At 43.5% G+C, this 21,748-nt stretch overlaps 2 protein-coding genes across 2 annotated transcripts in view; one reads left to right on the top strand and one right to left on the bottom strand.

Annotated features, from left to right (window-relative positions):
* Positions 1-6,587: 6,587 nt before the first annotated feature.
* On the bottom strand, positions 6,588-12,228 carry c2cd4a (C2 calcium dependent domain containing 4A). The gene is made up of 3 exons (XM_060061980.1): positions 11,447-12,228; positions 9,532-9,655; positions 6,588-9,358 (listed from the first exon to the last, which is right to left on the bottom strand). Exon 3 carries the CDS (start codon positions 9,348-9,350, stop codon positions 8,022-8,024), a length of 1,329 nt encoding a protein of 442 aa, XP_059917963.1. The 5' UTR covers positions 9,351-9,358; positions 9,532-9,655; positions 11,447-12,228; the 3' UTR covers positions 6,588-8,021.
* Positions 12,229-12,353: 125 nt separating this feature from the next.
* tln2b (talin 2b) overlaps positions 12,354-21,748 on the top strand; it is an 85,492-nt gene continuing 76,097 nt past the window's right edge. Inside the window, 1 exon segment of the mRNA XM_060061838.1 lies at positions 12,354-12,501. The gene's annotated coding sequence lies outside the window, so the exon portion shown is untranslated.

Below are 21,748 nucleotides of genomic sequence, written 5' to 3'. Positions count from 1 at the left end.
CATGCTATTTCAATGTTATTGCACTCATTACAGCCAATGATTTGGCCCATATTTTATAGCACACCTTATCCTTAAGTATCGTTCATCACAGAACAATGAGCACCAGTTTTGGGCAATGAAATGATTAACCTGATCGACACACTGATCACCTTCAGAAATTGTGCCCAATACTTTGTTTCTGTGTGTTTTGTCTTGTAAATGACCGTTTTTGAAACATGTTTAATGCATGCAAAATGGAGGAATAATAATATTAATTCCAGGAAAATATATCACAAAGTTCTGGTTCTATTTTATTATTTTTATTTTATTGTACTTTCTACTTGGTACCTGCACTTTTGAGGAGAGTTTAGAACACTGGAATTTCATTGCCAGCCATGACTGATACTGCATGTTTCTTGTGTATTTGATTAAATAAAGAACTTGAACTTGAACTTGAACTTACCATATGAGAACACAAGAAGGCTGAAGGTATATTCTAGCGAATACAGACTTCCTTTTTTTGGCCACAATTAAGAGGCCTGGTCAAACAAATTTCATGATAATCAACCTTGTTTAATGGACTTTAGATTTGACTGGTCCAAATAAATTGTACTTGTTCTGTGGCTTCCAATACATGGTTACCATTGTGTTAAGATAGACAGACCATGTATGGGGGCCATCCAAATAAGACAAGCTGTTTAAATTGACAATCAATAAGATTGACAAACAATATATCACTAAAGGTGACTTTGCTGTGTTTCAAGCAACACTTTACATATACCAAAATAACTTTTCTTTCTTTTCCCATTATCTAAAAGGAGGTCTTTCAATATATGCGCCCTCAGATGAGGGAGGTGCAGGTCACTTCCGTTTGGCAGACTAATAGCTGAGATGCCTGGAGGCTCTGCTTCGACCTCTCCCACAACCACCATGACAACAAGACGTGGAAACTATGAGGCGCATTCCAGTGAGGCAGCGTGTGGGAAGAGGCCCTTTGAATGTGAACACGAGTGTGAGAAAGGTTTCTATGCTGGAAGCAGGCACAAAGAGGCTGGGCCCAAGGAGTCTTCACAAGCAAACGACTCTATTCAATCCTTAAAAAAACATTGATGAAAGCAATTCCGATTTCCTACTGCAGTGTAAGGACACAATATAAGGATACAATATTTGTACAACAAAAAACACCCTGCAATACCTTCCTGTTCCGTTTGTGAGCCTATTTCTCTCTATTGACCTGCTATTGCTGTTCAGAGTTGTGGGTCCTGCTACAGTCTATATACTATAGACTATAGCAGGACTATATATACTATAAAGTCTATAGTATATGATATAGAGCTTCCACAGTTGGATGCCAGCTGAATGTCGGTCAGTGGCAGGGAGAACATTTTTTACTTGGATAAACTACTTGGATTTATACTATCCAAGTAATAGTACATTTCAGTGATCCCAGTGATTTCTGTTGCCTATCAATGTTTTTTAATAGTTGCTATTAGTTATAATTTTTGTCGTCAATAATAATTATAGTGAAATATACCTATTTAATTGTTAATATCAGTTAACTTGATGTTGTATGCATGACTAACCAACCACTTTAAAAAAATATCTTTCATCTGGTATATGGTTCTGCCTATTGGGTATTATGTAAGCTTTCGATGTGTCAGACAGCAACAGGTCATTACAGAAGAGGTTGCTGCTATCAAGATTCGATTTATCGCAGCTGATAGAAAAGGTTGTTCGGTTTTCTCTCTATAGTTCCAAGGCTAAGAGCGTATTTCAAATCAAACAGTCAACACTCATCATGCTGGTGTTGTGCTTCCACAAGCACAAGACCGGCTCACCCCTAAAGAGGTGCAACGAAGCGTTGCCAATGTTTAAGATACACTAAAGACATTGGCTGTTGTATCAGGAAAGGTCAGACTGTCCCCCGCCCAGTATTGTCAATGCACATGGTAAAAGGCAAGGTCGTGATTCATTTGAATTCTGGTTTGAATTGTAAGTGGTCGGAAAAAAAAACAGGCAGAGAAATGAAACAACCAGACACCACATTACACGTGTCAGGATAACCATGACTTCACCCTGAAATTCATTAAGTCAGATGCACGTCAGTTACACGTGATCGTGTAACATGTCTCAATTAGTTCTGTGAAGCAATCATAAACAAACACACACACACACACACACACACACACACACACACACACACACACACACACACACACACTTGCATCCTCCGCTCACACACATAACAGGGTCATGTGGCTAGACACATGTGATTTCTCACATGGTGTAAAAGGTGTGCGCTGCTGAGGCCTGAGCCTAGTGGCCATTATAAGACACACCTCCAGCTTGTCCACAGGCTGCATCATGTGGAGGGAAAAAGATGTGCGCAATTCTTCATTATTTAACAAGTAACAACAACATACGAAGGATTCTCTGGGATTCTCTCTGGGATTAAAGTTCTATGATTCTGAGAGTCCTCACCTGTCGGTGGTACATGCAAGAAGTATTTCTATAGCCTTCTTACAGAATGTTAACCACTGAAAGGTCAAATCTGACAACACAGAGTAAATTAGTTTATTCCTGATAAACATGTGAAAACCATGTAGCTGCCAGCCAAAATTCAGGGATTCTTAAATTCCTGATGAGTTGGGTTCTTCATAGATTAATGTAATAAGTCATTCCTGGTGTTATGTCATTAGTGTTAGATGTTGTATTGATGCATCTCCATGCATCTTGAATGAATTAGGGTTAAACACAAACTAAACATGCAAAATAGGTATCCTCCTTCCAATGAAGCATAAGGGCAATAGGCATTGAACAGACAAGGCATACATAATGGTAGCAAAAATTAATAAAACATTTTGCAGGTTAGACAAAAATATGATCAGGTCAGCCAGATTTCACCTTGATTTAAAAACACAGGGTTTTATCAATATATTACATGCTTCACGCACTGTGGTTAAGTTTCAACACTATAGCTATAGAAACATTCATTAAAACAGATTAACTGGAATCTATTCTTAATCCTAACAAAACAGAACAAAACACGTTATCCCTTTAACTTCTGTATATTTAATTAAGCCTTTCACAGTGCATATACAATTGGAAATTGATACAGATGATTTTATCTGCCTGGATTGCATTAGCAAGTTTTGCATCGGCATTTGTCCACAACTCTCCCTCTCTCATTTAGACTGGGAACCAGACGGTTATCTCCCTGTACCAAGGCCAGAAGTCTCAGGCACAGCTCTATGTGGACCAGATGCTGCAGCTTGGCATGGACTACTCTGTCGAAGGCCTCAGACCTTTTGGCCAGCAGTGGTGTCTTTGGCTGTTTGATAAAAGTGTGCGGCTCGCACCAGAAAAGTTGAAGCACTGGATCGTGGCAGGTAGCCATATTGATTGTTGCACTCGGAAAACACTGTTGCATTGAGTTTCTTCACATGAATGAAACTCCCAGTAACTTTTATATGACACACATTGTTTTCCATGTTGCATAGTGTGGCAGATTAATACATTTTGTGTACTAATCGACTAAATGGGGATGCAAGCTCCACATTCTGCATATACAATTCATTTGGGTAAAAAAAACAAACATTTGGGACACTTTGGGACACATCAAAAGAGAGGCCTTGATATGATATCTGCCGATGAAGATCATTCACAGGAGGTGTGACAAAAGTGCAACCTTGTCGGAGTCCAATACCGGCTCTGAACAGACTATAGGGTCAGCTCTCCCTCTTTGTGTACATGGAACAAATGGTTTACATAAGTGGCCCCGGCGTACCTTACCTCAACAGTACCAAAGAATCTCACTGGGAATCTCACTTGCTGATAGGCTTTCTCAAAATGTACAAAGCACATTTAGACATTGCATTGGCAAACTCCAAGGCACCCTAAACATTCTGAGGGAGGATTTAGAGTTGGTCCACTGTCCCATGACCAATGACCGCTATCAGCTGGAGCCTAGTCGTTCAGCATCCTGCCATAGACCTTCCTCTCCTCACCCTAGAAGTTCCAGGGGCGGCTGAGGAGTAGGACTCTCTCCCTCCAGGGATTGCAGCCTCTCTGGGTGGATCTCACCCCCTGCGACTGCAGAGCTTCCTCTCCGCAGTGACTTCTGCCAGAAGAGATTGGGTTTGACCCCCGTAAGCATTTCTCGGATTCAGTTCATACACACTTATAGGAGGCTCATTTAGCTATTCACAGTGGTGAACTTGTGTTATTTTATTAGAAAATAATAAATTGTTACAGCAGTGCTATATTTCGTTGATGGTATGTGAGGATACTGTCCGTAGCATAAGCTATGGCACGGTCAATACATAAAATTACATTTGTTCCATTTTTAGAGCCTTATATTTTATATAGCATATTACAAACCAGAATGAATTTAACTGGCGTTTTTAAAGAAAACATCTTGCCGCGACCGTGAGCCAAAGTTATGCGCACGTACAGCCTTTAATTTAGGTTGCCTTACATTTTCATATTTAATTTTATCACATTATATTTATTGAGCATCCAACCAAGCATTGTATGACGCTTGGTTGGATGCTTCGTCCAAGGTGCAGCAGATAAAGTAACTGACCAGGTATGGCTAGTAGGGGTTAGCTTAAAAACAAAATCTCTATCCTACGCCTTTTAATCTTGCAATCTTAAATCAATAGAATCCAGTGACATTAGCGAATTGTGTATTTGCTTGTGCAACTGCTTACTGATGCAACTGTCTGCATATTCTGTAAGCGATATCTGCTTTGAACATAACAAAAACACACACAATCTGCACAAGCTATTTGCTTGTGTTACACTCTTAACAGCCAATGATGATGTAAATGACAACACAAAATGAAAACATGAAACAACTTGGTTGTCATGATCAGAGTTAGCAAATTGCGATGAAGAATGCAGACATCTTTAATGTATTCAAAACTGAGGGAATTTGAATAACGGTTGCAATATCAATGCAATAATGAAATGTATTCCAGTAACATATATCACTGCAAGTCTTGCCATTAGTTTCTGACAATGAGAACATAACTAGGCTGAAGGTAAACGTAAGAGGCCATTGCAGGCTTCTTGTGGTTGGCCACCATTAAGTGGCCTGTTCAAACAGAATTCCTGATAATAAACTTTATTTAATGGACTTATTTAACATTCGGCTGATCCAAAACATACACAGAAGATAAGGGAGAGGAAAGGAAAAGCTCTGTTTTCTTTCCGATGTGCGACAGCAGGAAGGAGCAGGAACGCGTGTTCTGAGCAAGCGGACCACATCATGAAGGACAAACACTGGGGAGTGGAGCCCCAGGCCGAGCAGGGGGCCACGCCCGTCACTCCGTCCTTTGTATACCACTGCAATGTCTAACTGGAATGCTCACCAGATATTGTGTGTTTGCAGGTATTTTTTGTATTATTATTCTGTATTATTCTGTACAAATAATGGCTAAACTGACTAATATACACGATATTAACGTTTTCTACATCTTATTATTATGAACTCAATGTTTTGCTTTTGCACAGGGTAGGCAATTATTTTCTTTTTTTGCTCATATTTGTTACAAATCTCGAAAATGTTCCATAAATCTTGTATCTGTATCTGTCGCAGGCCTGTAATAAGCCTGTCCACTCATTATTAGATGGCCTACCTGTCTGTCTACCTATCTACTTGGCTACCATGTATTCCAGAAGGCTGGGCACACCTAATGCTAAAGCACAGGACCAAGCAGGTCATGTGCTTTGGGGAGTGGCTTTAGAGGGAGGCCTGAAGGGAGGGGTACGATACTCTTCAGTTCTATCCAAATCTAGCTTACTCTGGTTTCGGGCGGGTTTCTGCACATTGCCCACCCTAGCTTTTATATATCATGGGAAGAGTGTTAGGGTTAGGACATCAGAGGCTGACCCAAGGTATTCTCCCTGGTTCCCATTAACATTCACCATGTTGACCTCCAGGCATTAGATGCCCTGCAAAGGAAAAACATTGTTCATTCAATTAATTAATTCCTTCCTTTGTAGGGCATCTGATACCACAGAGATCCTAAAGGTCAACTTGGTGTTGAACTCTAGGCATGAGATGGCCTGCAAAGGAAGGAATTCATTGAAATAATTTTCTTAACCTATTAGAAATAGGGCTATATTAACTTACAAAAAACACAAGCAGTCCAATATGTCACTGTATATATATTAGATAATAATGGATTTATAGCAGGATTACATCTGGAGTGACAAATATATTGATATATATATGATATGTAACCCGAATGGTATTGCATTCAATGACTGTGGGTATGCCTATAAACACCCACACACACATATATATATATATATATATATATATATGTATAATATAACATCTGATTCAACAAAGAATGTTCAATCTGCTTGTTGATCTCAGCCGTATTATTAAAGGAGTATTAACTAAAACATAATACGCACAGTGAAGGCTAAATGCTGCTACATGATCAAAATGGAGTCCTACCACTGTCACAAGTGGCCTGATGTTTATTGAGAAATGAACACCCCCTCAAATCGAGTGACGCACTCCAGCCATTGTGCTCTGCAGAGAGCCATTTTCTGTGGCTTTTTTCACAGAAAATAAATTAGAAAGCTTAGAATGTTATCAGGGGTTGACCAGAGAGGAGAATCCCTGGCTGTTCCTCTTTTATTGCAAGGCATGACACAGCTGAGTCAACACTCAAATACAAATGAATCCAGAGGCTTCAGAAGCACTCCTAGCATAAAGGACAAAGAGCTAGCCTGGTTTTAATTACAAAAGAAAAGTAGGTTGTATCAACAAAATCTCTGCCTGGGAATTGGAGGGGACTCCCATTAAATAATGAACTATTGATGATAGATGATTGTAATTATTTGTACTTTGTTTGTATTTATTTGTGTGTCAGATCAACCAACTGTCTGCAATTATTCTCATAATAGTTTCCATGTTTATTCTCTGTAGCACATGACATCAGTTATGGTTGATAGGCTACCTGATGAACCTTTAGGCCTTGCATCATCACCACAGTAAGCATCATTCTCCCTTTGAAAAAAAGAAAACCCAGAAAAATACAATTTGCATTACGCTACGCTGTCAGCCAATGTTATGGATGTCATTGTAAGTGAAAGTCATCAGCCCTTTTATCTCAGAGATTTTGTAAGCCCATGGAAATCTATTAATCTTTAACCAGGAGCAGTAGTGGAAACGGATGCTTTTAAGTCCCTTTTCTCGACCAGTGAGAAAAGCAGGATGTGATTGCCCAAGGTCAATCTCTGTGTAAACAATGACCTATATCATGCACCCTAAACTCTATATTCTAGATATAATACCATTCATTAGATGTATAGTCAGTGTGCCTCAGGGCGTGCCTGGGAAATGACCTCTCTATCAGTTTGTTCATGCAGACCACGTTGGGCTGGAGCTGCTATAGTGCAGTTTATAAAACACACATCTATCACTTTGTATTTTCATGTATTTTTACCAAACCACAACTGTTATGGTAGAAGTTCATTGGGAGTTTCCACTTATTTAAACATTACAAATTTCAAAAATAAATAAAATATAGTTAAAAAAAGAAAATATTCACACTGAACCACCAGGATTGTTACAGCCTAATAAAGCTGGAATCATTTGTTTTTGCTGATTCAATGTATGCCATTGGGTGGAAGCTTGCATTGAAAGTCTCTGGTTGCCAGAAACATTTCATTAAAAGAAAGGTCACGAGGGAAGCAACAGGCTTAAGAGAAACAGCAGAAGGTGAATAATCAAATCCTGACAAATTGGCGGCCTTGTTGATGTTAAGAGATACAGAGGAAACCCAGGGAACCTAAAGACGTGTTTAGACCTCAGGGTTATTTTTGGCCTGACATCTGCTTTGGCCCCTCATTTCTTAAAGAGCATTCACCACAATGCCAGGGAGATGTATTTAACTGACAGGTTAGGGATTGTTTCATTAAAAAAAGCGCAAAGTACAAGAAACGAATGTTTCATATAATTTAATTCATATAAAATTATGATATAAAACGTAGGTAATAAATAGTAAAAATAAAAAAGTTTAAAAAGTTACAAAGCTAGAGAGAGGCAGATCACAATCCCCCAAAATATAGTCCCTCTTCATGGACGACTTCTTGTTCACCACTTTGAACCGCAGCGAGCGCAGACGGAGGTCCTCTGCGGTGAGGCCGTCGAAGAAGAAGTCCTCGTTGAAGATGGGGTTACGGCTCTTCCGGATCACGGTGCTGCGCTGCTTCTGGAGCTTCCCGGGAACCAGCGAGAGGCTCACGCTGCAGTTAATGCCCTTGGTGTCCGCGCTGGCCGCATACAGCCCCTCGGCGCTGATCAGCCTCAGCCGCAGTCTCTGGTTGTCGGCCGAGTACTCGGCCGAGATTCGAAGGCTGCCGTTGTTCCCGAGCGGCACCGTGCTCTCCCGCATCGCCCTCTCCCGGCTAAGGGTGAGGTCCGAGGGGAAGAAGGCGGGGGGCGCCAGCCTGTAGCCGCTGGACAGGCCCTCCGTCGTCTCCTCGGACAGCCTCCTCATGACGTTGGGGCTGTTGTCGGTGGAGCTGCCTTCGTCCGTGGACAGGGAGTTGTTGCGTGAGGGCAGACCCCTCCTTTGGTTCTGGGTGTGCAGGCGCTCCTGGCTCAGTGTCTTGAAGATGGAAGGCTTGCCGGCCGCCCCGGGGCACCTTCCCAGCAGCGGCGAGCCAAAGGGAGAGGACTCGTTGGAGGAGGTGGTGTCGCTGTCCAGCGTGCTCTGCCGGCTCAGGGTGTAGCTCCGCGGGGACAGCCTGACGGCGAGGGCGTTCAGGCTGTAGGAGGACGGGGAGGTGGAGGGGCTGGGCCGGGGGGACGTCCTCTGGGTGTAGGTGTTGGACCGGCTCCGGGGCAGCAGCAGGGGCAGGGAGCCGGGCTCCACGTGGAACAGGGACTCTTTCCTCCGGGTGTGGGGGCTCTCCAGCAGCGTGCAGAAGCCGTAGCAGGTCTGCGCCCGGGCCACGTGCGGCAGCGACAGGGCCGCCTGGCTGCGGGGGTCGGCGTTGGTGGTCTCCTCTCCGTCGCTGCCCGCGTCCTCGTCGTCGGGGCCCTCCTCCACGCTCTCCACCTGGATGATGTGCGGGCGGGGGGGGCCGCCGGGGGCCTCCCAGGGCTTGGGGCTCCCCCCCTCGCAGGGGGACACCCTGATGCTTGGGGCGGCTCGGGCCTGATCCGAGGGCTTGGCCTTCTGGATGGGCTGGATCTGAGGCGGGATGAAGAAGTCCGGTATGGTGTCCGGGGTGATGACGTTGGGGCACAGCGTGATCCTTTGGGCTCCTTTGGCGGACTTCTCCCCAAACAGGACCATGCTCTTCCCCACCGACTCACAAATCTTTTCAGCCACCCACATGGGATCTCCTGCAGAGGATTAGATTAAAATGAACTGTGAATAAACGTCTGTACAGGAATACACATGGGTGCATCCGGGTTGTTTGGGTCTCTTTACAAACAATGCTCTTACTAGACAAATAATACATATGTACGTATTCAAACCCTTTCAAATAGTGGACTAGAGCAGGGGATTTTCTTACCTTATAAGAATTGATATGCCGATAAATCCATGAATCTGTAGAATTTGTAGTGAAAAAGCGATGGTTCTCTACCGGTCTCCAAATGCCACCGTGAGGTGTTCTCCTGTGATGCTGAGCCGTACCTCTGGCATTAAGAGAGAGGCGGTCGGGTTTAAGTACAGCCCGCCCGCGGGGGAGGCAGCCACCAGGCCTAACACACACCCCCCCCCACTCCTCCGACAGAACCGTGGTTCCCATGGAAATACCGCAACCGTGTGAGGCAACAATGTCTCCGGCCAGATGTAAGGCACAAAAAGATCAGCCCACTCTTACACACAACTGGGTTCAACAAAAGGAGAAGCATTTTAATTTGTTTGTTTGAGTTTGCGCTCATGGTGGAGATAGTGTGAGCGCGAAGGAGTGACCTTGCTTTAGTTGAGTATAAACAAGGTTAAATTATAGGATATGAAGTGTGTGGGACAGATTCGGTGGATGTGATCAGGCCCTGACCTATACGTGGTAAACATAACCTACGTTGGCCTCAACTGGAGTTTTGAGTAATATGCCGTTATGTTGTTGTTAAAAGGCTGGTTGTTTAACTCACCTTCTCCTGACGTCGGCTGCTGTTTATTCAATGAAGTCAGTGCATTGTTCATAAATGTTACAGGGAATATTTATTGAACCCGGGCCCCAGGCATTTTATCAACGTGTTTCTTGTTGTCACAGCTAAACTGTGCGTCACTATAAACTCTAATAAGTCACTATAAGTGTCAAAAGGTATTCTGTACTCTTTTAAGTAGTGTTTAAGCACCGTTGTTTACTTTAACAACGGTCGAAAGCAAAGACAAGTCAGTTTGATCAATGGCAGATTCCATTTGACGCATGAGGTTCACGCAAAATGAAACCTGAATAAATTCTGTGTGAATGGGAAAATAGTTACCCTTATAACTCATAACACATCCAGGCTACAACTTGTTCTTATTTGTATAGGCTGATATTTAAAACTGAAGTTTCCCATCAAACTGGTATGTTTAACTAATCCAGATAACAAAGGGGTTAGCAGAGTTTAGATGCTACTACATGTTAATACTCCCCTCTTCTGGTGGGACCGTTTAAACTGCACATGGGCACAACCCCATAGCATAGATAGCCTCATACCACCACTATGACATAGCGCAGGATAAAGAAAAATTACAAATATATAAAGCAAGTTGCTACACCTCAGTTTTAACAATGTTTTACGATATACTTTTTTACTGTAATGACAATAGTTGACACCTTACTGTGCTTAAAAAAAAAAAAAAAAAAAAAGCCTGACGAGAGAAGAAACATTGACGACCCATTGACGAATCTTTCTGCTCTGCGGCGACCGAGGTTCAAGTGAAATGACTCGGTTGCTAAGTGACACCTTAACAGCCAATGAGGATGCTCGCACTTAGACAGCAGCATCCGAGAAAAAGGTGATTACTGAAAGCCTTTCCTCGTTCCCCGAAATGTTTTCCAAAATGCCCAACGCTAACAAGGACAGGGTGATGGCATAATTATCATAAAATCCCATCATTAGGGAATCACCTAAAGTAAGTAGCATGGAAAGGATAGGATGGATGGGATGTTTAGAACTAAAGGCCTAAACCTTAAACTAACGGACAATCAGCTTAGAATAATTTGCATATCATTTGAATTTGAATACTTAAGGTCAGAGAATGAATTATTGTTGGTCGTTTTGTCTTTTATAATAAACGAGTTAAGTAATTGTATTTTGACCGGGGAGCAAATGCAGGCCAATATGCTACCTTGAGGTTTACTTCACATGTTTGTCCATTAGATGGCAGTATACATTAAGAAGCACAAATGCATCCCGGGGGGCCCAAGAGGACTAGTTAAATCCCAGTATACAGTTAAATCTCCTTCAGCGACTATAGTACAGTGGGCCTACCCCATTCCACACAGATTCACAGGAAGCCAGCATGTGCCTTGTACATTCGATTTCTGAATTGATGTACTGTCGCCGCGTCCCTGGTTAGGAGATAATTAGTGAGTGTGAAAATGCAAACATTTGACTAAATGTCATATTCGTGAGCGATAGGCAAATGTTAAGGTTATGGTTGGTTGAAAGTATTCGTATCCTGAACATGATTAAGCAGAGCCACAATGTAGGCCTGCACGATGACCTTCCTCTGCCTGTTCCTCATACGCTGCATGGTGACCTCCTGGTCGAGTGTGGACTAATTAGTGAACCCAGATGACGGAGTGTTGGAATACCTCTGAGTCAGGATTTCACACGGGTTTGTGCCACAGGTCTAGATAAACACGGTTCACCACGTGACATTACTAAACGGATCTAACCTGGTCTCATGTCTCGGGATGTGAGCTCTTGTTCGTATCGTTATTTGCTATCATCATATACGGTTAGGCGTGCGGTGTGAGGTGGATGAAAACCGACCGCTAAATCTATATGGACACCGTCAGAACGAGTGTCAGTCGTAGAGCAGTGTCTATTTGGTTTAACTGACAGGCGCTTGGCAGGGAATGGTTCGCTGCCCAAATCAACCCCTGATAGGCGCTGCACGCACGCGGACACGCACGCGCCAGGAAACACTACAATTGGTTCGGCGCGAAAAAATTGACACGATATTCTCTCGGTACAAGACGAGCGCGGCGAAGTGTTAAATTGGGCACCGAATAACGTATCATTGCTTTTTTTTTTTCGAAGCACCGTGAACTCATCGTGCCAACAGGCAGAAAGCCCATGTTCTTCGTGAAGCCCGTGACGCGCTTCCCTTCTCACTGCGCACAGCGACGTGCGCTCGTGTTCCTCCTGCGCTCTCCGTTGTACGGTAATGGGGCGGGGCTTGGTGGAGGCGGGGCTTGGTGGTGCCGTGGTGGAGGCAGGGAGAGGAGCAGGAGTCGGAGGATCGCTTGCAGTGAGCGTAACGCCTACATCCAAGACAGCGTCCATGCAGTAGGACTAACGATTCAAACCAATATCAGGTAGGAATTTGCATTATTGGACCCTCGTGAGACGTTTCGGACAGTGACATCTCGCAGGTAGAAAGTGATGGTGGTCACATGTGATGATATCCAGAAAGGCATCGAAGGTTGTGTGTTAAACACTTGGATCTTTCGGCTTAGTAGTAGTAACGTTGAGACACTTTAGATGCACCATCACGAGACCATCCTTATTTTTGTTGAATAGCTACGTGTTTGACATGTTTTGATTTCTTGCAATTATTGAGCCATTGATTTTATCTATCTTATGTATCATCCTACTGCCAACATTTGTTTTATCTCCCAGCGCGAGTCGCACCTGACATTGACTTTAGACGGCTATTCCGTTGACCTACATGTTCGTCCATCCTATTTGGGATATGAGTCAATCAATGTCACCCAATTCAATCAGCTCGTCGGTCCTTTACAACAATTACAGTGCAAACTTCAAACGGACAGGCTAGAACCAATGATATCTGGGTGCAAATGCCTAATGTATTGCCAGTGCTCTTTCATATCATACATCATACCGGATTAACGTTTCAGGGCAGCGGTGGTGATCGTCCAGGCAGATAGGCTAAGTCAATAATAATTAAATAGATGAATGAAATCATATATAGTATATCTGCTATAACTCTCAATGCAAATCAATATAACGTAATATATTGGAATTTACATTGCCAACGCAGAAAAAAAAATTATATTTCCTTTTTTATTACAATGATAAATTAGCTATTGAAGACTGATTGAAATCACTGTGAAAACTGGACAGTTTGAGGGTATGTTTTTTCGATGATATAACGACATTTTTCGATACAATATCTTTATTCCCTATCACATTATGTACACATGGTTCCAGTTTCTAAATGCTAAATTATCCTGTGGATTACTATATATTATGATTAATTAATACATTTGATCAAGCAGCACCATATTCACGTAGGATCTAATGTCCAGAAAGAGAACTCATTAAAGATCGGAATAGAATTCTGTCTTGATTGTAATATGATACAAGCCAGTAGGCTTTATACATCTTACTACTGATTGCTTATAGGGTTGATCTGTTTTGGTCCTTGGTTCCAACACAAATTACCTGATCATGTGATTAACTGATTACACACATTTATGAATGCTGCAATAGTTCTTAATAAGAAAATGAATCAAAAATCTGTTTCATTTATTTTATTTAGATATAGACGATATATACATTTCTTTCCGACCATATATGTTGTCAACTGGTCAGCATTTGGGTTAACCATAAGTGGAACATCTTGACTGTAATCATATGAACATGATAATGCAATATCTTACTGGAAGTACTAAGGCCTGACCATACTCTTGGGATTCATAAAAAACATATTCTCATTGTCAAACCAAGAAAACAAGCTGTTTCCAAACTGTAACTGGATTCAATACCAACATATTCAGAACAGTGTGTTCACCTTTGTGATACCAGCTGTTTGTTAGAAAGTGATCCAATGTCCAGTCGGCTGTTTCAGTTGCTCAACAATCACAATCCTGGATGGAATTCTCCAGGAAATCTACCTTTTGACAGTTGAGAAGTTCGATTTTATAATACGTACTAGTCTGTGGATTTAGTTTTGCCTGTGTGTGTGTGTGTGTGTGTGTGTGTGTGTGTGTGTGTGTGTGTGTGTGTGTGTGTGTGTGTGTGTGTGTGTGTGTGTGTGTGTGTGTGTGTGTGTGTGTGTGTGTGTGTGTGTGTGTGTGTGTGTGCGTGCGTGCCTGCAAGCCTGTGGTCTTTTGTGCTATGTTTACCAGTGAAAGCGATCTTCCCCTATGTATATTATCAGTATCTTTGTGATCACATCTCTATAGGGCCTCGCCCGCAGTCCTTTTCTTAGCAGACAGTAGCAGCTGTTCATTTGATACCCCATTGTTGTTGTCAATCATTTCTAACATCATTATGTGAACAAGAATAATAATAGATGATTAATCATGAAAACCATCCATTCCGAGTGGTGTACTGCAAAACAGCCTTGCAGCCTATGCAAAGAACAGATCATAAATATTCACAAACTAGAAACTCTCATTTCATATATACAATGTCAATGACCAGATTCACCAACCAGACACTTTCATATGTACAATGCCAATGAAAGATCAGTTTAGGACGTTTGTGGAGAAACGTTGAGAACATAATATGATCAGATATTGTTGATGCAATGCCTTCAGTCTTTTTGGCAGGCGTTGAGATGTGTAATGGTATATTGTCTTTTAGTTACAGTAGAGGAGGAAATGGATATGCCAATCTTAATGTTATCATTTCACATCTGTTCTTGTTTCACATGTTTTTTTTATTTGTCTTTTTCCAAACGTTTATCCCACATGCCAGTTCTGATACATTATTTGAATGTCCTACAAGTCCATCGTTTGGCCAAAGAGAGAAGTATCTGGCAGAGCGAGGATGAGCTAGCGAAGGCAACTACAAGTGTATTGCATAATGCCACTCGGGCTGACGAAAGTGGCATCAGAGTTTGTGTGACGCTGAGATATGTGGCCCTCACTGCAGGCTGTGGCGCCCGGTCTGAAGGATATTCAGGAAGTAGGTCACCTCATGCACAATTGTGTGGCTTATAGGACACAAATTATGTCACGGACCAGCCAGCCTGCTCATCTGGAGGTCAACTGAGTAGGAAGTCTGAGCCAGCTGCACTTTTGTCATTGTGACATTATCTACCAGACATGGTACCAGTCTTGGGTCCTGGCTTCAAGCATCTGTGGGGCCAAACGAGTGCAGAAGACATGCATGCTATTGGTGTTTGTTTGAATAATAGAAGGATCCTTCTTGTTTTTTCGATGGCTTTGATGATCTCATCAGAAGTGAATTAATCCAAAATAAATACAGATGAACATCTCTTGGGTGAGCAGGACTCGTGGCAGCCTACGGTTGAATATATTCATTTCCATAATCGGGATGAACAAACACTCCCTGAAATAGGAATACTTGATCCTATGTGTTTTTTCGAGTTGGATTTGTTGACAGATTGTGTTGTATTGTCTCTAGTGGTTTCACTATAAGAGACTTGGTCATAGACCAGCGGTCGGCCCCAGGTACGGTCCTCGTTCACCTGGTTGGACGGCTGGCTGTGGTCATTGAATAATGGCCACCATGTTGCAACCCAGCCTGCGCTTTTATTTATTGGTTTGTTATCATTGTGTTGCTCAGAACATGATCTACTTGTTTATTTACTTAAAAAAACTTTAGAATTCCCTCCTGAAGGCCCAGACATAATCACATACACTTAATATAATTGGTTGTGCTGCTCTTTGGAAATAGTGGTACTTAGCTCAGACTTGATATCCTGGTATCCAGATATAACCGAAGTGAGTCTGAGACCGAGGACTGTCGTCTCACCTGACCCCAGGCTCATTTTATTGTGCGTTTCCAGTGACTGCAAATGATCGGATTTCCATTCCCTGCTCAGAGTATGTAAATATGCATGTGTACAACTTTGGCAAGGTTTCCATTGCGCCTATTCAAATCTCAGATTGGGCTGGCCTCCATTTTGATTCAGCCCTGGCAGTTCAGGCCTATATCGTGTTTCCCTTGAATTTTAAGCTGAAGGCAGGAAGCTGTCTTGGACAATGTGGGAGCACCAGTATCTTAGTGTCGAATACATTAGCTAGAGTGCAGTCAGGTGTTCCAATGGCGATGGCTTCAATGACATGCAAATGACAAACCTCAAATGACAAGTGTTTCCTGAATCCATATTCCTATAAATTATCCATCCATGCTTCACTATGAATGTGGTTATTCTTTGACCACAAGCAAATGAAAAGCATTCAAATTCCAATGGGTCTCATCTTGGATTGGTTTCCGCCTGTGTTAGCTGTACCGTACAATCCTGATTTGGAACCAATACCAATGTCATTATCATTTGTAATTAATGTGTTGCACCCGATTAGTCAAAATCCTTTACAATATCTAGCCTGCTGTGATAATGCCAACAGCCACCCATGTTGAAGCCCTCACACTGCGTGAGTGTGTTTTGTGTTGACCGATGTCACAATGGGAGCACATAAGAGGCATTAGCGGCGCGCTCCTATCAGGCTGCGTTGATTACCCCGCCCTGTTCTCTCAGCGTGCTGCGAGTGCTCCTCCCTGCCAGCCAAACCCTCCAGCCCCCCAGGGAGCCATGGGGTCAACGGTGGTGGGGCGGAAAGCGTTGCGATGTTCCCACATCTGACAGATCTGCAGAATTGACATGGAACAGGCTAGCATTGCTAAATACGGCCGTGGAGTTATAGTCTGTGTAGTTGTTGGCGGGGGGGGGGGGGGGGGGGGGGGCAGCCATTGTTTACGGGCTGTAATAGGCAAAAGTCCAGAGTTAAGGAGGCTCAGCCACCTTTAGCAGGGTGGGAGGGCAGAGGCTTTGACTTCATTAGAACATGGGTCAGATGAAAACACAACATATCGATCAAACGGCAGGACCTCGTTGTTGAGGCATGCTGCTGCTTTATTTACACAGTAAATGGAATAATCTGTGGTTTATCATCAAGGTTATTTGGGGCCAGGTAAGGGCTTTTCTGAGTACAGCAGCCTTTGGGTTGTTTCCATGGCTTCCTGGCCAGCAAATTAATGCCGTCCCCTGCTCTGATCCTCTGCATGTCACTGGTGTTGCTGATCGAGCAAAATTTCAAAGCTCTCCAAACCCCCAACCCCAACAGCCTCCCTCTCTCCCTTCCTCCCTCCCTTCCATCACCCTCCCTCCCTCCCCATCACCCTCCCTCCCCCTCAGTGCTGTAGCGGTTCTGTGAGAATGTGGATTGTCCTTACAGATTGTGGCCTAAATCCTTCCAAGCCGGACTCGAGGCAGTGCGTCAGGAAGATGCAGCAGGAGGCTGTGAAGCACGAGCCATTGTTACCTGAGCCGTGTTGGGCTCATCAGTGGTGACCTTGTCTTAGCGGCACAGAGACTCTCCAGTTACCCTTGGCCAAGGAAGATAAGATTACAACATGGATCGCTATGGCCTTTTTGTTTGGTTTCTTCTTCTGCAGTATGTGTTGCAAATGCTGACACTGTGGTCGGCGCTCTAACATTTTGCATCATAGCATTTCTGGATATGAGGACGGATGAAGGGAACTCAAACAAGGCCCCTCAGTGCAGGACGCAGGGTGCAGTTCTTAATTGGATCGCCGGGCCGCTCGCCTGACTCCCTCGCCAGCACGCGACAGGCCTTACACAACCCGGCTCATTACTTTACGTTAGAGTCGATGGCAATGACGTGGAGTAATTCACAGCTCTGCCCTGGCCGGCCGCAATCTAATCTCTCATCCCTCCAACCACCTCTTCCGCTCACGACGCCGCCATCCCAGGATCTCAGGCTGCTGTTTGTGACGTCGCGCGTTGGGTAATGCGGGTCGATCTCTCGACATGCATCGGAGAACCCCGGATTTAGCCCTAATCTGTCCACTTTTGCCTTGGATCCTGTTCATTTCATTCATCAAGGATTGTGTGTTTCACTCACCAAAATAGGGATCTGCAACAGCTAGAAAGATAGTTGCTATCAGAAAAATCTGTATTTTAACACCGAGTATAATAAGGAGCCAGAATGATATGATACCATCAGACTTCTTATGGGCAGCAGATAAAACAACTAGAAGGTAGAGTTTAAGGGTTTAGTTCGCTAATTACTGTATAGTCAAATCAATGAGACTGTTATCCCTGTTGACCTAGAGATGCATGTCTTTAGGAAGCAGGCATGGGTGACAGTGCTAAGCATGTGGCTGAGGATTCCTCATAAGCTATGGACAATTAGCTACACCCAAGCTCCTTCGCTACCCTTTCCCTGTAAAAGTCCAGACAACAATGTTATTATAGCTAATCATTTGTGACTGTCATTTAGTGCAATGGTTACAGAAGGACAGTGACTCACTCGAGCATGTAGTTACCTGGTTTTTGTAGTCTGCAGTTATTTATTGAAAATCAATTGAGTTATTCTAGCAATAAACCCTGTTTCAGGCAATGTAGCCGAGCACAGATGGGAAATTGGAGAACTGATAATGCAATCAGGTGATGTTTAATTGAATGATGCAGTGATCCTGTCTGTATGTAGTCTTGCACCTGTTGGGAACATGTGGGTTCCTCTGGGTACTCCTCTTTCCACCCATCACTCAAAACATGCATGTTAAGATAATTGGATACCCTCAATTGCCCTTGTTGTGGTTGAGAATGGGGTGTGTGTCTGTCTGTCAGTCTCTTCGCTCCTATAGTCAGCAGAGATTGGCTTCAGGCTCCTGTGATCCAGGAATGAATTGCACATAATATTTCTCAACAAAACACAATTGTCTTGAGTTGACTTCTTTGTCTATTTATAATGATACTGTCATAATTTTTTCGCTGTCGCTCTGCTTGGCTCACAACCAGCCTGCGGGCCTTCCCTGTTCACACAGGTGATTGATGGACCATGAGGTGACACAGGTTGAGCAGCCCACCCACTGCGACTTGCTTTACCCAGGAGGATATTACTAGTTTGTGGGATGCTGATGGTGTAATATAACCCGGCTAAGCTGATGGGCCAGCCTGCGGTCAAAGGTTACACTCACACTGACCACCATGTCCAGATTGTGTCCATGTTGGGCAATGTATCACTGCGCATACATGTGTCTTGCATTTGTGTCATGTCATGTGTGTTGTGTGTGTGTGTGTGTGTGTGTGTGTGTGTTTGAGAGACGGTGAAAGCTGCGTCTCAGCCATGAATCTTTTTGAACTTATTTTGACCTTTCTTTCAATCTAAACACAGTTTCTGCAGACCTTTCTTTGCCAACCCCAGTCCTGCCCCTCTAGTTGGCCTGTGCCGGACTGAATCTACTCCACCCTTCCTAATACAACCAGCTTTGCTCCATGAAGATTGAGCTAATTTCATTACAACCCCCCCCCCTCCCCCTCCCTCTGCCGGCCCTTTTCCCATGGACAGCAAAACTAATGTGGTTAAGAGAGTCTCTGTGTCTCTTTTTTTTTCAGGAATGGAGGTGGGGGGCATTGGGCTGTGTCACATAGCTCGTCTCTAGGAAAGGGCGGATGTCTGTGTCCATCGAGGTTGCCCTTCCTAACTTATATCCATATAGATTGGATGAGATGGCATCACACCAGACGTTTCCTCACCCCCTAACCCCTGGATGGCTCTGTCGGACGACAGCTGCTCCCCAGATGTACCCCGCCCCCGCCGCCGCCGCGGTGTATGCGGCTCGTTAATTAGATAAGAGGTCTGTTCAGAAAGTCTGCCTGATGACCTTTAAGCGCATTACTTGATTGAGATGACTTCCACGTTTCACCAAGCGAGATGCCGCGCCTTGACATCACCACCCCTCCCGTGTTCCTTGGCAGGCGAGCTGTGACAAAAAAAATCCGTAATGACGTTGTTTTTTCATACGTTTCGGTTGACGGGTTACAAAACACACCGAAAAGTGTGGGTTTGTGTTTAATGTGTGCTGTGTTGAGCAACGCAGCGGAGAATATGTGTGCCCCTGCCTTTCCCCGTGTGCCCCTGCCTTTCCTAAGCACCCTTTTAGAATGATGGCTCAATTGATTTTTCTGTAGCCTCCTTAGCTTATCAGTTGCCTCTAATTAGAAAATCGGTTACTTTAGTAGAAAATGATTTCCAAGTCACAAGCTTAAAGTATGGGTTCATAAATTACAACACTGTATCGCATTCTGCCTGGGCCCCACAACCGGGAGGAGATGGGCATGGAATCTGATCCCCTTGTCTGTCCTCTGTCCAAACATTGGTAAATGCGGAAGCGGGGCACAGCGCATTTTTAGTGCCCCTGTCATCCGCAGCTGAATGAATTTCCCTGTCTCTCTGCGGTGCTATCATTGTCGCTCCTTTCATAAATCAGATTTATTGCTACATCTGTAGCGCCCATACTAATGAAGTAACGCCCAGTAATGAGAGCCCGCATTGATTTCATTTCCTGCTTCTCTCTGCAATGTTCTGTGGCTGACGAGACCGGTGGTGGTGGTGGTGGTGGTGGTGGGGGGGGGGGGGGGGTGAAGGGGAGTGGAGTGGTGTTACAGCAGCAGTGTCCCCAGTACATTGGAGATGCTCTCTTACCATGTGCATGCCATGTAGATCTTCCGAAGCACAGCCTCTGCCTTATTAGCTGCTGCTAGTTGTGCAGGACGACAGGCGCTTGGCGACCCTATTCCCCGCCGTCGGGGAGTCTGTTGATGCCATCCTCGTCAGATGTTGCACAGAGTGGCAGCGGAGGAGCTGGATAGGCTGAGTTTATTGTTCAAGGAGTGGAGGAGCCCATGCAGCAGCATCTGTCCAATAAGGGGAACAAACCTGTTGAGAATTACGACATCCTCCCCTCCTTATGCGGTCTGATGACATATTTTTTTTAATCAGGGGACAGCATGCTTCATGGAAGCTCAATATATAAATAAATACAGTTTAAATTAATTGTGTTTTTTTAAGTGGCCATTTAAGATGCAATTTGGACTGCATATTTGTTTTCATGAGCATATGCTGTGCTGGTGTCAAATAAAGAAAAAGTAATAATTATGATGATAAAAAAAGTGCTGTTGCCTTTTTAGAGATGAAGAATTTAATAATAATAATAATGTTTATATTTTAATTCTAATAAAATTCAGTCTGTTTCTCGTAATATTATGAATATAATTTCCTGGTCTTCATTCAAATAAAATGGCAACATTTACAGAGCTTATTAGACTATTTAAGACGTGTGAAATGAACAGTGACTGATTGGGGATCGCTAATATTTCCATTAGAATATTGATACTCATAACGACACACAACGTAAATATGTATTGATTTTGATTCTGCCAATTTAAGTCTGGAACGTCTCTTATATCTCTTAACCTTCTCCGTACTAGCTACTTGATACCTGCTTCTTTAGCACCACTAGAAGGTTGACCTCATACACCCACCCACATTGGACTGACTAATACATCATTTTCCAGCACTCCCAGCATGTCTTCTTAAGCACTGTTGAATGATGCACGAGGATATGAATCACGACTGGATTAAGGTCAATGCAACAGTGATATTTATTGATTAAACAGAGGTCCTTGAGATTGTTTTGTAGCAATAAAAAAACATCTACCTAATACAATGCCAATACGTTATATTGCCTGACTATTTGTCGCTTATTTTAATTTGAAAGAGTGCCGAGTTAAGGCATTTGAGGATAGAAGAGCATTTGAGGATAGAAGAGCATTTTCTTGCGTTGTTGATGGATTTAGGCTGGGGTGATGTAAATACC

This window comes from Gadus macrocephalus, chromosome 9, assembly GCF_031168955.1.
Source record: "Gadus macrocephalus chromosome 9, ASM3116895v1".
NCBI classification, from domain to species: domain Eukaryota; kingdom Metazoa; phylum Chordata; class Actinopteri; order Gadiformes; family Gadidae; genus Gadus; species Gadus macrocephalus.
The sequence above is the reverse complement of the archived record's forward strand: the minus strand, read 5'-3'. Positions and strand labels throughout refer to the sequence as shown.